A 15,133-nucleotide genomic window follows, 5' to 3' on the forward strand; every position below is an offset into this window, starting at 1 on the left:
GGTTCTTGGTAGGTTTAGAAGGATTAGACTAAATTCATTCCGTACAGACACGTGCTACGAACGAAGATTTGATGCACTTCTCATAGTTCAAACCTCGCATTACTTAATAATGAGATAATAAATTTAAAGGAATCTCTAAACGCATTTAAAGTTTTCAAATATTGTCTGAATATTGTCAATATCAGCTAAGCAAAAGCAAATGATAAAACTCTTATAGTTTTATTCAGTTACCACGAGTTTTCTACTTCCTTGGTACTAGCAACCTCGAGAGCCTTAGCTTAGCCTACCATTTTTAACTTCCTTGACTTGATTACCTAGTCCTCTTCTTCTGGCGGACAGCTAAAATCCTACGCACTAAGCCCAAACCCATCCCTCCTCTGAAAGGGAACTCCATTACGTGCTTTACCCCACGAGAAAAAGTATCCTTATTAGGCAATGTTTTTGCTACCTCGCATAACATCAGCGTCACAATGACCGGTTCGCATGAAAACATTGTGCTGAATAGTATTGGTGAAATCAATTCCCACTCTGACCCTGCATGGCTTCCAGTTAAAGGCCAATCTCCTTACTGTGGGTTCTCAGCGAAATCCTGGAGCGCATTATGCATGCCAGCATGGAAGACCATTGCTTTGAGGATAACACCCTGACTGAAGTTCTATTTGGTTGCAGGAAATGTCACTCTACGTCTCATCAATTGCAACGTATGATTAACATCATAAACCAGGGCAAAATCCGTGGCTGCTCCACTGCCATAACACTTTTAGACATTACAAAAGCCTTTGACGTAACGTATGGCCACCATGGGCTTCTGCACAAATTGAAAGTACAAGGTTTTCTAATGTACGTTTTAAAAATCATTCAAAGCTACGACCGTGAGTCAATCCGATCAGAGCCCTACAGTAACAGTGCAGGTGTTCGTCAGGGGTGCGTCTTAGGACCTTTTCTATACAATTGCTACACTACTGATGATCCATCTCTAATTTAAGGAGCGCAACTTTATCTTTACGCAGACGATATTGCAATATTGCATAGCTCTTCGAACGATGGAAGGCTCCATTCTGGACTGCAAAAATGCGTTGATAATTATTTAAACGACTGGAAGATACTGGTGAACGGCAGTAAAACGCAGGCCATTGTTCTACCTTACCGAAAGCGTGCTATGGCGACAATCCAACAGAGAGTGAATAAAATAGCAATCCACAACAATCCAGTCCCCGGGACGCCTACCGTGCGGTATCTCGGCATTACACTAGATAGCCACTACTATATACTACCTATATACACACACAGATATACTACCTGCAATTCTATATGAATCACACAGCTGGGGGTTATGCTCCAGCAGGAGTATGTTTGTTGTATAGCGAATACAAAACAAATGTTTGAAAAGGATCCTCAATCACCCGCCAAGATACCGCACAGCACAGCTTCTTAAGGAAGCTGTAAGACTTCTTGTTTCTTGATCAGATCCAACAAAATCTAGATAACCTTAAACGTAAATGTCTCTCATCCAATTTTAGGATGATTCCGACGTTGTTCATTGATGATTAGACAGGAGATTTGAGGAGGTGAAAATAAGATAATTTAGTTTAATTAATTAGATATGTAAGATAGATTAAGTAGATGCAAATAATATATGGGATGATTCCTTTCATTAAGCCAGCTTAAGTGACCTTCCTCTACCAGCTAGTATAACTGGTCTTCATAAAAATATAGTCCTTCTGACTTATTTTCTTCAAATTAATTAATTCGGATTAATTCGGGATTCGAAGACCGGTTCTGTCGTGAGAAGACTATCAACATCGTTAGCACCTCCGTCATATGACTCTCTTCAGTTTATAATTTGTTTAGTAGAGAAAATAGTGTCATCAGACGGTTTTTTTTAATGTATTTCAGGGATCTGTATTTGAGCTTTAAGAACTGTACAGTCTTTGAAAATGAAGGTAATATGTATGAGGAGCAAAACCAACGGCATTTGTGATTTTCCAACACTTCATTTTCTTGTCATACAGTGACGGACTATCGAGTAAGACCTCTTTAATTATTGCATTGCAAAATTAAGATTATTTTGCCGGTTTCAGCTAATTGACATAGATTTATTTTAAGATGTTGGAAAATCGATCCTATCAATCGATTAATCGAGGTATCGTTTCTGAGTATCTTTGTATCATCCTTGAACAGTATGGCCAAAACATATTATATTTCCTTGCTCGTCTGACGTTCGACAAGGCAGCGTCGTCAGCCCCCTTCCTTGTTATCCTTTTTATCAATGACCTAAGCTAACTTCTCTCCTCAAACGCTCATCTAATGTACTTTGATGATGTGCAAATCACTGCTGATGTGTAACAACTGCTCTGGTGCTTTTTCAATTGCCTCTCCCTAAGCCTCGAGAAGTGTTCCATCATCTCCTCCTCTAGATCTCTCAAACCTGTCCTGGCACCTTACTCCATAACCTCACAGATCCTCACACGGCCCAACGCTATCAAGGACCTTGGTGTCATCGTCGATAGTAAAATGTCTTTTCACGAGCACTACGGCCACATCCAAGAAAAAGCGTATAAAATCTTGGGTCTTATTCGCTAATTTTGCGTCAGTATTACTGACCCCTTATGTAAGAAATCTCTTCACGGCAGCTTGGTTCTTCAGTTTAGATTACTAAGCTGAAACAAGTGCAACGCTTTTTCACCAGATTAGCTACCCGACCCGTTCCTCGACTCCTACAATCCAGACCTTACCGCCTAATGACACCTGATGTTAACGCCTAGAGTTGGCGTCTTTAGAGAAGCGGACTAGCCACTAGTGCCGTATTCATCGTTAGCCTGCACCTCCACGTTACCGACGCTTCTAATCTCCTGAGCCTTAAAGACCTATATGTCCCCTACCAATCACTAAATCCCCGTGCTCGGCTAGCTATCGTGGCCCAGTTCTAATAAATAAATAAATAAATACAATAAAATAAGGCTTTAAACCAAATTAAAAAATCAAAAACAGTTTTTATAATCTTGTACTTCCCTCATTTTTATTTTTCTACTTTAACACAGTCCAGCTTTGATACTAAATAAGTTTGTATATTTTTTTACTTTATTTAGGTTTTCAATTTAAGCAATACGTCCAGGCCGTTCTTTATGAATAAAAAAAAGGTTTTCAATTTATACTCATCGATTTGCTATTTTTTCCAACGAAAACAAAATTGATACAGAAATTTAAAACGTTGGAGATGCTTTACCCAATTTTGCTTTTGATTATGCCTTGTTGAGAAGTATTGAAAGCAATAGTTTAAAAATAGCACATAAAAGTACTTTTATTCTACTGTCCGTCAGCGTGTCTGATAAACTTACTAACATATGAGATATATTTTCTGAACCGATTCCTGTTTCTATATGGTAAAACGATGCAGGATTTATTCCGCTTTTATTTTGCTAACAATTTTATTTTAATTATGTTTGAGTGAGACGGCTTTGGCAGACCTTCCGCGAAAAGTTTTACAATTGGTAGGACAAGTCTCAGACATCAACCGATTGTACAACATCTGAACACAGCAAATGTTCGGACAAAAACTGTCTACACGAAAGCGTTCACAGTATGGATCAATCAGCAATACATCCATTTACGAGTGATTTTGCTAATTTCCGGCAAAATTCATTGAAAACAATTCGTCCGCTTTAATGCAAGCAGCAGCAGTGTGTGGCTATGTAAAATTCCTGAAATTAGTTTGCAGATTCTGAACTCAAAAGAAAAAAGAACTTCGCTTAATTTCTTGCCAATTTCATCAATTTTAATTTTCATTTGTTGCGCTGCCTATTGATTCGCGGGAAAATTCGCGAGTACTTCCACTCAAATTGAACTAGCGGCAACGGTTCTTGGAACTGGTTGTTATTACACTGCACAACTGGAATACATCTGAACAATTTAATTCATACACGCTGTTGTAGAGCTTGTGTTTGTCGGTATCGCCAACAAGTTTCGCAAGGTTTCCCTTTTGCTTGATATTATTCCAGGATACATAAAATCATTTCTAAACTTGATCAAATTTCGGTTTTTGCCTATAATTAGAAAGGAAGCCTAGTAAACTCAGTCCAGCCCATTATCATTTACGTTCTATTTTCTACTCTAAACCTGATACCGATTAGTGCAGTATTTTACGGCGAATAATCCGGTCGGTGGTAATTTTTGTTGGAATTTTCTTCAATCATCACCATACGCCGAGCTATCCGACGAGCGTACCGTCATCGCCAAACATTGGTTCAATGTTCCTACATCCATCCCCAAGCTGATCAATTGGTAAGGTCTGCATGTATTGGGCCCTCAATCTCACTGCAAGCATTTTCTAACGCTCCATGACGCAGCAAACCGCTCGGTCCAGCATCGGCTCGAACACACGAGACGCGAGCTGTTGATTTATTTATTCGATAGATTATGATAGTGATTATGCGGAAAATATCTATAATTGAATGGTCGAATTAGCGCGCCCGGCTGATGCCGTGGGTGCCATGGGCTCGACTTTTATGGGGCGAAACTCAAGAGTATCGTTTTCGTTTAGTTCGCTCACGGTTGGTGTGCCGTATTATTGCTGCCTCTCTAACCTTACTAGCTAGCACCAGTACGCTTGTGTGCTTCTGGAATGAAATTACTTCCCTTTCCGGGAACGTCCGGGAAGGCTGCATCGCACGAGGTCATGAGGAAATTCTCACGTTAATTACAAGCGTTCCGTGGCCACCGGATCACCGGCTAGGGCTAGTGAATCGTTGTAATGAGCAAATGTATAGCAGGAGCAAATTTCGATAAATTTTCCACGGAGGGCAAATTTGTCCTCTGCTTCGTTGGTGGTGGTGGTGGTGGTCATCCGAACAATTTTGGCAATGCAGCCTCGCCTTTTGCTGAGAGGCATACTTTTCGCAACGCAAGCCATTTAATTGAATTCCTGCGCGACCGTACGAGAATATTTATGCCGATTATCGGGTGCGCATCGTCCGTTTTCGGGTGCTGATTGTTTCCGGCCACAATTACACAAATCATGTGCGCGTAAAAGCCGTTTAACTTGCTTCCCCGGCTCACGCAGCATCGATGGGGTGAGTGATGTTTGTTTTGGAGGTTGAAACAAATTTATGGAACGATAGTTGAGCAACTTGACTCATTATGGAAAAGGGGAAGGAAAACTAGAACGGAAGATCACGCAAGAGAGGGCGTGATCGACGCTCTCAAGAAAGCTATTTCAAAAATCGGTCCCGCTACCTAGCACACCTAAACCCGCCCTTAAAAAACCAAGGAACCGTTTTTAATTTGTTTGCCGTACTCTGCTAAACGTGCCATCGAAAAGTTTGCCGTTGCACTGGGTTGGCACACACGGGGCGGGACTTCGGTCCGGTGGACGTTGTCATTCCGAGAAGAATATTTCCTACTAAAGCTACCGTGAGATGACAAACGAGAGGAATGCAAACCCATTGACCCGTAATTTATGGACGGTGGTGGCGCTTTCCGTTTAGCTCCATTAGCATTTCGATCCGTGTGCCGACGAACGGTCAGGGCCGTATTATTCGAACGGCCATATTTATCCATGCCATGGTACGAAAGTTTGGGGCCGCAGAATATTGAAGTGGTGGGAAAATGTTTGCGAGAAGGTGTTCTTTCCTGGCAAATATAAAATCTTGCTTGTGACTACTGACCTAGATATAGGAGAGGACCGCAGAGTGTGTTTCTCTCAAGCAAAAGCTAAGTATTGACCCACCGAGCGAATATTGAGTGGAAAGTTATAAATTATTCATCCGTTATGTGAGCAACCGTGGATCAATCTCAGATGAGTCGAGCCGGCCCGGGGATGTCCATTTTGTCCTTGTGATGGATTCAGAATATTGAGAATCAATTTGTGACTCTAGATTAGCTTGACAAATTGTAGCGCGTCGCTGGTTGGCTAGAGCTAGCAATGTGGTGGGGGATTTTAGAACAAATATTGCGATTACGTTTTTTTTTGTTTTTCGTCTTTAAAAAGCGCGCTTTGGGACATCAAATTCCTTTACTTCGATGCTAAGAGTAGTCACATTATATATGAATATAGTTTTAGACTGCAGCCACTCACAACGAAACAGACCGCTGGGAAACGCTTTGTAATCGTAACGCTTCGTAACGCTCTTCGGATTGTTTCCTTTGGGAAAATTATGTTGAACGTAATATAGAACAATTATTTGGTAAATAATGTAGAGTTTAACAATAACATTTTTATTATTCTGTGTGACTACTAAAGATAGGCCTCTGTTTCGCTGTGAGTGGTTGCAGGCTTGAACGGTCCTTGGAGCCTTGTCGGAGAACTTGAAGCGCATGATGTCAATCTTGGAGATCGTAAAAGCCGGCGTGCACCACAAATATACTAACTTTATTGCAGTGGCGGATCAACCTAAGGAGCGGCTGCTCGGGGTTCCTCATCGGTTTGGAGGGCTCACAAACGAGTCACAATTTGAAGGTGACTCAACTGCCATTCCGCTCGGGGCCGCCAAAGACCATGATCCGCCACAGCTCTATTGATGAAGCTGGATGCTACACCATATGCTATACAGTTATCGTTCAAATTATTAACTAGACTCTCAAAAGAAAGTCTACCATCTTCTTGCTTGGCTTAACGACCGCTTAGGTAAACCCTGCCATTTTTGGCTTACTTGACTAATTGATGCCGAATAGTTGGATAATCAGTTCATACTATCGATGATGAGATTTGAACCCCGATCCTGCCGTGTAATGACCGGTGCCGCTGTCACATCTACCAGCGGGCCAATACGCAATCTGTCCAACTTACAGGCGTTTCTCTAAATTTGTGTTTACAGCAAAAACATTATGCATTTGTCGCTAAACAAAAATATTACTAAGCAATGTGACTTAAGCAAACTTATATAAACAGACTGTCTTTTCCGACCAACAAGTAGTTGGTTTTTTGGGTTTAGACCCAACACAACTCAAACTCGTCCAATTGTTTCAAGAGCTTCGAGTGTCTCCATACTTTAAAGTCAAAGGTTTAAAAACTCCAACGAGCTAGCCAGACCGATTTTATATGCCGATGAGCATCGAGAGTCCCCCTACCAAGACCTAAAGGCAAGACCTCAATGTTTTCAAAGCTGTTTTCAACGGAGAACTTCCAGTAAGGAAGATCTCCATCTGGAATCTCCTCGACTGCCTGTCGAATTATAAGATAATTGTTTCACAATTTCCTTATTTTTTTGTCAGACATCACGTACATAAACCAAAAAACATGAAATACAAATGCGCCTGGGCCTACGGCCTTCCCTGACGGGCGTAGCTGTCGGCCGATAGCGTCTTGAGTTTAAACACGCGCATAAACCAAGCGCTCCTCCCAACTAACCTGGGACGAAACCGAATTTATTACATTAACGTTAATTTAAAATTGCAACACCCTACAAAACTGGACGGGACTAACAAAGAAACAAATGCAATCCGCCAATCCCGCTAGGATCTGGTCAACACCCGAACGAAAAAACCGTTTCTCCACCTGTCGCCATCGCGTCGACGCTAGACAAGACAAATCAGCGCGCTGACGTTTCCGCCTCGGTTATGGTGGCCTCTTGATCGGACGATAAAATGTCCCATCTGCGATCAGCAACATCGGCTGCCTCTTGGCGTCTCCGTCTTTCGCGTTCGCGCCGATTCACCGTTCTGCTTTCGATTTGCTCAACGGACAGTAGTTGGCGGCGTCTTCTCTTTTGTCCTGGAGTGGTAGGTGGCAGTGTCCCCGCTCGCAATCGTTCTCCCAGACTCCTCGTAGGACGGGCTGCCATTGGGCGCGTAATGGCAGTCCCATCGTCCGAGTTCAGCATGGCCAGGTGCTCACGTTGCTCCCTTCGACGTCTCCGTTGGGCAGCGTTTCGTCGTTCGCGAATTCGCGCGCCAGCCATCTAAGTTGCAGGAAGCAGCATACCCGCCGTGCCGCTTCTGAAGCTGATTGCCAGGCTTCCGGACTGGACAGCATCCAGCCCACCAGTCGCTCGGGTCGCACGGCAACACCATCCTCGTCCGTTAGCAGCTCGTTGCTGTCCGCCTTATCACGATCCACAGTAACCACGTAAGTAATGCGCGTCACAGACCACGTTATGCGTTACCGGTATGAAGCGCCACACCCGTAGAAGTCCGATCGTTTTTCCCGCGCACAACACAACACTGGCCTCTCTAAACCGTCCGTTTTGTATTAGCCAGCCCTACGTACCTCCGGGACGTGGGTGGTCTTGGTGGGATTTCCCAGTCCTGCCGTGTGAATACCGGCGCCGTTATCGCCTCTGCCACCAGACCACCACAAACAAACTTGATACTTACTTGGTGATAAACTTTAGTTGTTACAATGCTCTAAAGTTGCCAAAATAATGTCAAAAAAGTGACTTAATGTATCTACATTTTATCTTTCATAATGGCTAAAAACTTTTCAATAAAAAATCTTAAAATTAAAAAAAAATCAACATCGTGTGTTTCTTTTCCTAATTTTTGTGTTAAAAACTTGTACTAAAATTATGTTACTCCCTATAACCAAAAAAAAAAGCATTGCCACATCATTTGGAATGTTTATTAGGTCCCGGGGAGTTTCGTTGCAGAAAATGAAGTTTGCGCCGGTGTAATGGCTGCAGCACATTCATTCTGTTTCGAGTTGTCGTGCAGTAATTGGAACACATCGATACTCGTTACGTACGGGGTTTGGAATGGATTTCTTACGGGAAACTCACAAAACTCGTACAGAGTTTGCTAGAACGCGAGGGCCAACATGATGTAAAACATGTGGGCGATAAATCTGCGCAATAAAATTGCTTGCAAAGCAAGCTAAACAGCTAAGCTTGCTTTCTTTGGCTGTACTTTTCTGAAGCAGTGAAGAAAACTCACGTTAAGATGTCTTTATTCTTTGAAAAGCTGGAGTGCATAAAATAGGGGTTTTTTGAGATTTGGGCAAATTAAGGTTCGAAGAGGATTATTGGACGGTTTAGTAGTAAATTTACAGATGAAATTTAAGCGTTCTCTTTGCAAATGTAAAAGCTTACTACAAAAATTAATATTTTAATATAGATAGAAAGAAAATACAACTCACCCGCATCCAGTTCAGTGGTTCGATCGTGTGCAGCAGCAGCTTTTCCTTCAGCGCCTTCAGATAGCATCGCAACATGTAACACATTAAACCATAACTCACAATCACCACCATCTGCACGAGGTCGTGGAAAAACAGCGTCACGGTAAGCAGCGCCCGCAGCACCTCGGCCGCGTGTGTCGCCCACCCGGCCATCGTTCGTTCGGTCCAGCCGAAGGATAAAAATCGCTCCGAAACGGTGATCCCATCAACTCCCAGCAGCGTTACGTAGGCGATGGAGACGCCCAGCCAAACCAGCCCCAGTCCAAAGTAGAGCCAAAGTGTCAACACCAACCGGCGCGGATTGCTGCTGAGGATAAAGACCTGCGGAAAACGAAGCACGCACACCGACACACGCACGCACGCACGCACACACCGGCAATTGATCAGAGACGATGAATTTATAATGTAAGTTCGAAAGTCTGGGAGCAACCAACTCAATCAATTTCGGCTGTCGAACGCTAATTTCCCGTCGGTTGTACGCGAGAACGGACGCATCGTACATCGCTGTCATCGTTAATGGAATTTATGTTTTTCATTTATTTCGATACACCAGAGTGCGCCAACTTGGTGGTGGTGGCATCCGGGAGCAAGCTTGGGAAATGGAAATCCCGGAAGGAAATGTATGTCGAGGTGTTGTTACCGGTAGATGGCAGGCAATGGGTTTTGTGGGAAATTGTTAAACATTGCGATGTGATGTTCCGACGTTTGCACATTGTATCCTTTCGGGAGCAAAGTGGAGATTGAAAATCGGTTAAATCATGCAAGATGTAAAGTGGTCCACAAGCTTGTTTTTTTTTCACGGGATTTTTTTGTTTTGTTTTCGCAGATAAAATCCCTAGAAAATGGTAGAGAATGGGGTGAAGCTTCATTTTTTTTTGTAACCGATAATTATTCGCAATTTTACCAGCTTCTCGTTGATTAATTTTAAATGAACAGGTGTGAAGGTAAATGAGTTAAACTGGAAAAGGATTTTTCTTTGTCTCGTGATAGTTAAAGTGAACTACAATATTTACCCAGAAACTCAAAAAGAATTAATTTGGGAAATTCACCAACTTTTCGGGTATACAAGCTTGAGAAGGAATCACATGCTTTTACTAGAGATGAGTTTTGCTATTGTACTCAACAAATTTAATTGTTAATTCCTTATCAACCCTTATCCGATACAAGTGACCCTCTTGGAAAACATATGACAGTAAAAGTGCCCATGTGCGATATCAAATCCGTGTCTACCGGTCCTTTTGTTCTACAGCACCATGATTGTGTTCGATTGTTGCAAATGTTGTAACAAATGGAGATTCTGTACGAACACACGTACCCTTTCGACGAGACTCTGCAACTGTTCGTTATCGGCGAAGCGATAGATGAATACCGCCATCAGGTATCCATTCAGATGCAGCAAAGCAGGAACGAGATAGGTGAATATGGCCTCACCCGACGCTAGCAGACCGAGATGTTCCGGTTCCGGGGTGTTTAGTGTTGTGCTGTTGCTTCCTTCGTACTCGGCCAGCGTGCTATCCCGGATGGTCCAATTAGGATAAAGTTTCACCGGGTACGGGATCGCGGATGTGGTTGGAGCTGGAGCTGGTGTGGTCGAGAGGGGCGTGGATTGATTTGGTTCCATAAACCAACGGTCTCGTCTGGAAATACGAAAGTAGGTGAAAGATGTACAGAGTACAAAGTTTGTTGAAAGTTTGCGGTTTGTTTTATGCAGCTGTGTGTTTTGTTGTAGTAATTATCAATAAAAGAAAGGAAATGGTATGGTTATATGGTAGTGCTCTACTGTGAGTTCTAGTTCTTCTGAGTTATCACAAGTAATCAAATGTTGTATCCATACCCTATGCAAAAAGTTTAAAAAAAATTCCTTTTTTTATTATTAATTGGGCATGAGCGATAATACGAATAATAATGGACGCAGTAATAACAATTTAAGCTCCTTTGCACCAAAATTACATCATGTGAAAATGTTGCTTCTTCATAACGAAACCAGCCTCTTTTCGGAAAAGAAACTTGAAATATTAAACTTTAACTTTTAAAGATGTTTGAACTAGTGATGGGGAAAATAAATTCCAGTTGGGATTCAAATATTCGAATCCTAATGCAAATCTTTAAATCAAAAACAAATCCTAATCCGAATCCTAGAATCTGAATCCGAATCCCTCAGCATTTTTCCTTTTTGTGAGCGATGGAGGGGTGGGGGAGAGGAGGGTGCTTAGATTTGCGCTTAGGTATCGATTTTTTTTCTATCATGCTCAACATTGAATATAATGTATAAAAGCATTAATAATTGAATCCTTTAGATTTCAAAGTAATCCCAATTTAATCTCCCAATGGAATCCCTATCGAATCCCAACTGAATCCTAATCGAATCCCAATCAAATCCCAATCGGATTCAGATCCTTATCGATTCTGAATCGAATTCAAATCCGTCTTTTAGGACCCTATCCGATTCGAATCTCTCTGGGGAATGGATCTTCGAATTTTCAGAATCCCGATTCTCCCAACACTAGTTTGGGACTCAACCCTGTCCGGTGCGTAGGCTCGTGTTTCGTTATAAAGGGATTCTCGCGAACGTAACACTCGGCACGAGAGCATGAGCTCTTATGTACCGAAACATTATAAATATAGATAATTCTCCTTCTTTAGCACTCTACAACCTCGAGAGGTCTCGGCCTGCCATTTCTGGCTTTCTGTGACTTGATTTTACCCGCAGTAAAATAGTCAGCCCTGCGTACGGAGGAGCCGGTCTGGATGCGATTTGAATCCCGGTCCGCCTTACAGACTGATTAGCCCTCTCGGCATTGTGGACGAATACAAATTTACGTTAAACATTTTTTTTGACGCAAAACAGAAGGTTTTGTCTCAAACCGTTTACTTGATTGAGGAGACGAAACATAGAGAAGTATGGGTTACGCGAGCCAAACGAGGTGTGGGGCTTCGCGGTTGATAACATAGCCCGAGACCAGAGCGACCTGCCTGGCACGTATAGACCCACCGACGAGAGGAGCAATAGACAATCTATCTAGGTATCCGTTGGATATTTCAACAATGAAGGCAAGTATGGCGTTCGTTGTATGCGTTCATTGAGCTGTAGAAACCTGAGCTACAGACACTTGGTCCTATAGTCCAGACTACGATCCTAGCAGCATAAGGTGAAACGCGTAGCGCTACGTTGAATGAACTCGAGCCGGGCGTAGGAACGGGTCGAGGAAGGCCACCACACTGTGTTCGCCTTTTCCATTAGCGATCGAACCAGGGAGCAGTTTAAAGACTTGGTTCAGAGGCGGTGACGGAACACCCGCGTCATGCCTGTAACCAATCCTAGCAATTGGGTACACCTAGCCACGACATTTAGCTGCCCCTCGAAAGACAGACTTGTCGCAGCGTTTAGTGTTAGGTCATAATTACCTAAAATAAGCGTATCAATTTTCAAGAAAATCATAGAACGTTTCCTGAACACTTTGTTTGCTTCTTTGGACTATGCTTTGGTCGTTCAATTAAAGGAGCGAATTGTATCTAGTAGGTTCGAAATGATACACCGATCCTCACTGTAATTCAATGAAGCAGGAATTTTAAAAGTAAACGAGTATTTGATTTGTTTTCTGCCACATTCAAAATAACGATTCACATTGTCTAAAACTGTATCAGTATCCTTTAAAATTGCGGTTCCAACAAATTACTTCAATAATTGCAGGATTTGCGTTGCGATTGTTAGCAAATTTGGGAAAGGATAAGGCAATTTACTTTAAGCTTACGAGCCAGCTGGGGGAAGATAATTGTGATCCTCACTAACGATCAAAGCCTTTCAGTGGAATGAATTGGACCACTTGACCATTAACGTCTATGAGGACAAATTTGTTAGTGATGCTCCTTCGGCCAGCAGGAGAAGAAAAATATGGTCATTTATTGAAACGTAAGCAGCAAACGCCTTCCCTCATGGGGGTTTTCCACGAAGGACGACCGTTACGAGCGAGCGAAAATGAAACCACACAGCATGAGAACCTCCGGTCAATGGAAATGAGCACCGGTGAAATGGTCAGTGTACAACAAGCAACAACAAAAAAGGAACAAAACACATCCACACCCACCACACTGGACGATGAAAATGCTGTGCACCGTTAACGGGAAAGAAAAACAAAAGTTTACGGGTGGTTAACATGGCAGAGAGGAAGGCAGAATGAGCAGAGAAAAAAAGGTATGAATACGGAGGGAAAATGAGTGAAAACCGAATTCCCCAAAAACAACTTCCAACAGATGACATCGAATCACATCACCCACCGCTGTGCAACATTACCGGTGCTGTGTGGTATTGAACTTTTGGAGCCGGGTTTGTTCGGTGCGCTGGACCTTCCATGGCGCTCGTTGGTTTGGAAGCAAAAGGGATAACCATTCCCAAAAAGGGATGAACCGCAGCGTAGCGCGTGGGGTCGATTCGTGACTTTTACGACGCCGACGACTTTTTGATGTTTCATGTTTGCAGCAAATTAAGCAACCGAGGCGCCAATTTGCACCATTTCCGAAAGGGGGTTTCGGAGACGACTGTCGACACAGACGGCGGCGGTGCAACGGGTTGGAAATCGATGCAAAACGATGGATACGTTTGTTGCTGCACAACGATCGGATTGTGGATGCAGTGGTGCTGAACTATGGTGATGAACTAAATGGAGAATATTTGACTGTTTTGATGTGTTATTAGCAATATATAAGGAGATGTGGTTTGTTACATCATTGTATTTTTGCTTCTGTTCTATGCATTCCTTCCTACGGAATTTTTCGTCCATAAACAATTGCCATTCCAGAAATTACCTTTTAGAGGCAAGCGGAGGTATTTCCCGATATTCGCTACTAATCGGGACTGGATGCAATAGCGTATATCGAATTGCTTCTGACAACCAACTTGACACGTCATTAATTGTACATATGAGTATTGTTCATGTTTGAGTGTTTATGAAAAAAAAAATGGTATGAATTCATGGTTATAAAAGTCGAATATGAAAACAAAAATTTTCGGAATTATGTTTTATAAATTTTATAATAAATCTTGCGAATTTGAAAGGTTTTTTTAAATTTTCCTCAATAAAAATAATACTGAACTGCGAGTTTTGAATAAAAAATTCGCATATATCGAGTAAAGCATATATGGTAGAATACCTGTTAATGCCATGTGATGTGTTAAAAGAGGAAATAATTTCAATAACTCAATAAAAGACAGTAATAACAAAAGAGGAAGTATTTTAATTCATACGCTTATGAGTATTGCTCTTATGAGAATAATTCTTAATCGAACCTCAAGAGGCACTGGCATTCCTTGACTAGAATGATCCGTCTACCGTTCAAGCTTGCCGTATGATATATTAATCTGAAAGATTTTGTAAATCGGAAGAATTTCTAAATTTGATATGAACCAAGTTAAATGTCCATTGGGATATTTGTTTTTTCGTAGAACGCTTCCTAAGATAACCCAGGCTTCTTGTTAAGTCCCGCACTAAAGTTGTGGCTTAGATGGCTAGGACAATCGAGGATCCTTTACAATGACATGCTCCACAAGCTATAATGTGATCTTGTCATGATGGCGTTGATGCCTCCGCCAGCAAGGCCGGAATATTGAATTGACGTACGACGGTGATCGAGAAAGGTATCAATGATTTTTGAAACAGCTCATGACTGGGAAGTGATTGTAGCGCCCGACAAGTAATAAAATAAGCAAGTGTTGAAGATTTGTAAGTCCTGAGAACTAGTATGTCTGTGACTCCTCTAGTATAAGTTACGAAACAATCTCTATCCTCTCTATCTCAACGTCTTTACTCTTTTTATCAACGATGAACTAATTAGCAAAGAAGAAATCCTCCTAAGAACGGGCGTCTGGTGTTTTTCTTATAATAAAAAGTGGTACAAAATGACTGACTAAAATAGGGCTACTTTTTGGTGGATAGTCCATTTACATCTAGGAAAGATTCAACTTTGGTCTTGACGTTTTGACAGCTTTTTTATTAACCGGCCACGCTATCATAAATTAAATATCACTTTATA

General features: G+C 42.1%; 1 protein-coding gene across 1 annotated transcript in view; it reads right to left on the reverse strand.

Annotated features, from left to right (window-relative positions):
- LOC118506046 overlaps positions 1-15,133 on the reverse strand; it is a 41,386-nt gene that overhangs the window by 7,353 nt on the left and 18,900 nt on the right. Inside the window, exons 5-6 of the mRNA XM_036042677.1 lie at positions 10,422-10,743; positions 9,068-9,427 (exon numbers count right to left, since the gene is read on the reverse strand). Of these exons, the coding sequence (XP_035898570.1) occupies positions 9,068-9,427; positions 10,422-10,743 (682 nt within the window). The remainder of the gene's footprint in view (positions 1-9,067; positions 9,428-10,421; positions 10,744-15,133) is intronic.

The sequence above is a fragment of the Anopheles stephensi genome, chromosome 2 (assembly GCF_013141755.1).
Source record: "Anopheles stephensi strain Indian chromosome 2, UCI_ANSTEP_V1.0, whole genome shotgun sequence".
NCBI lineage: Eukaryota > Metazoa > Arthropoda > Insecta > Diptera > Culicidae > Anopheles > Anopheles stephensi.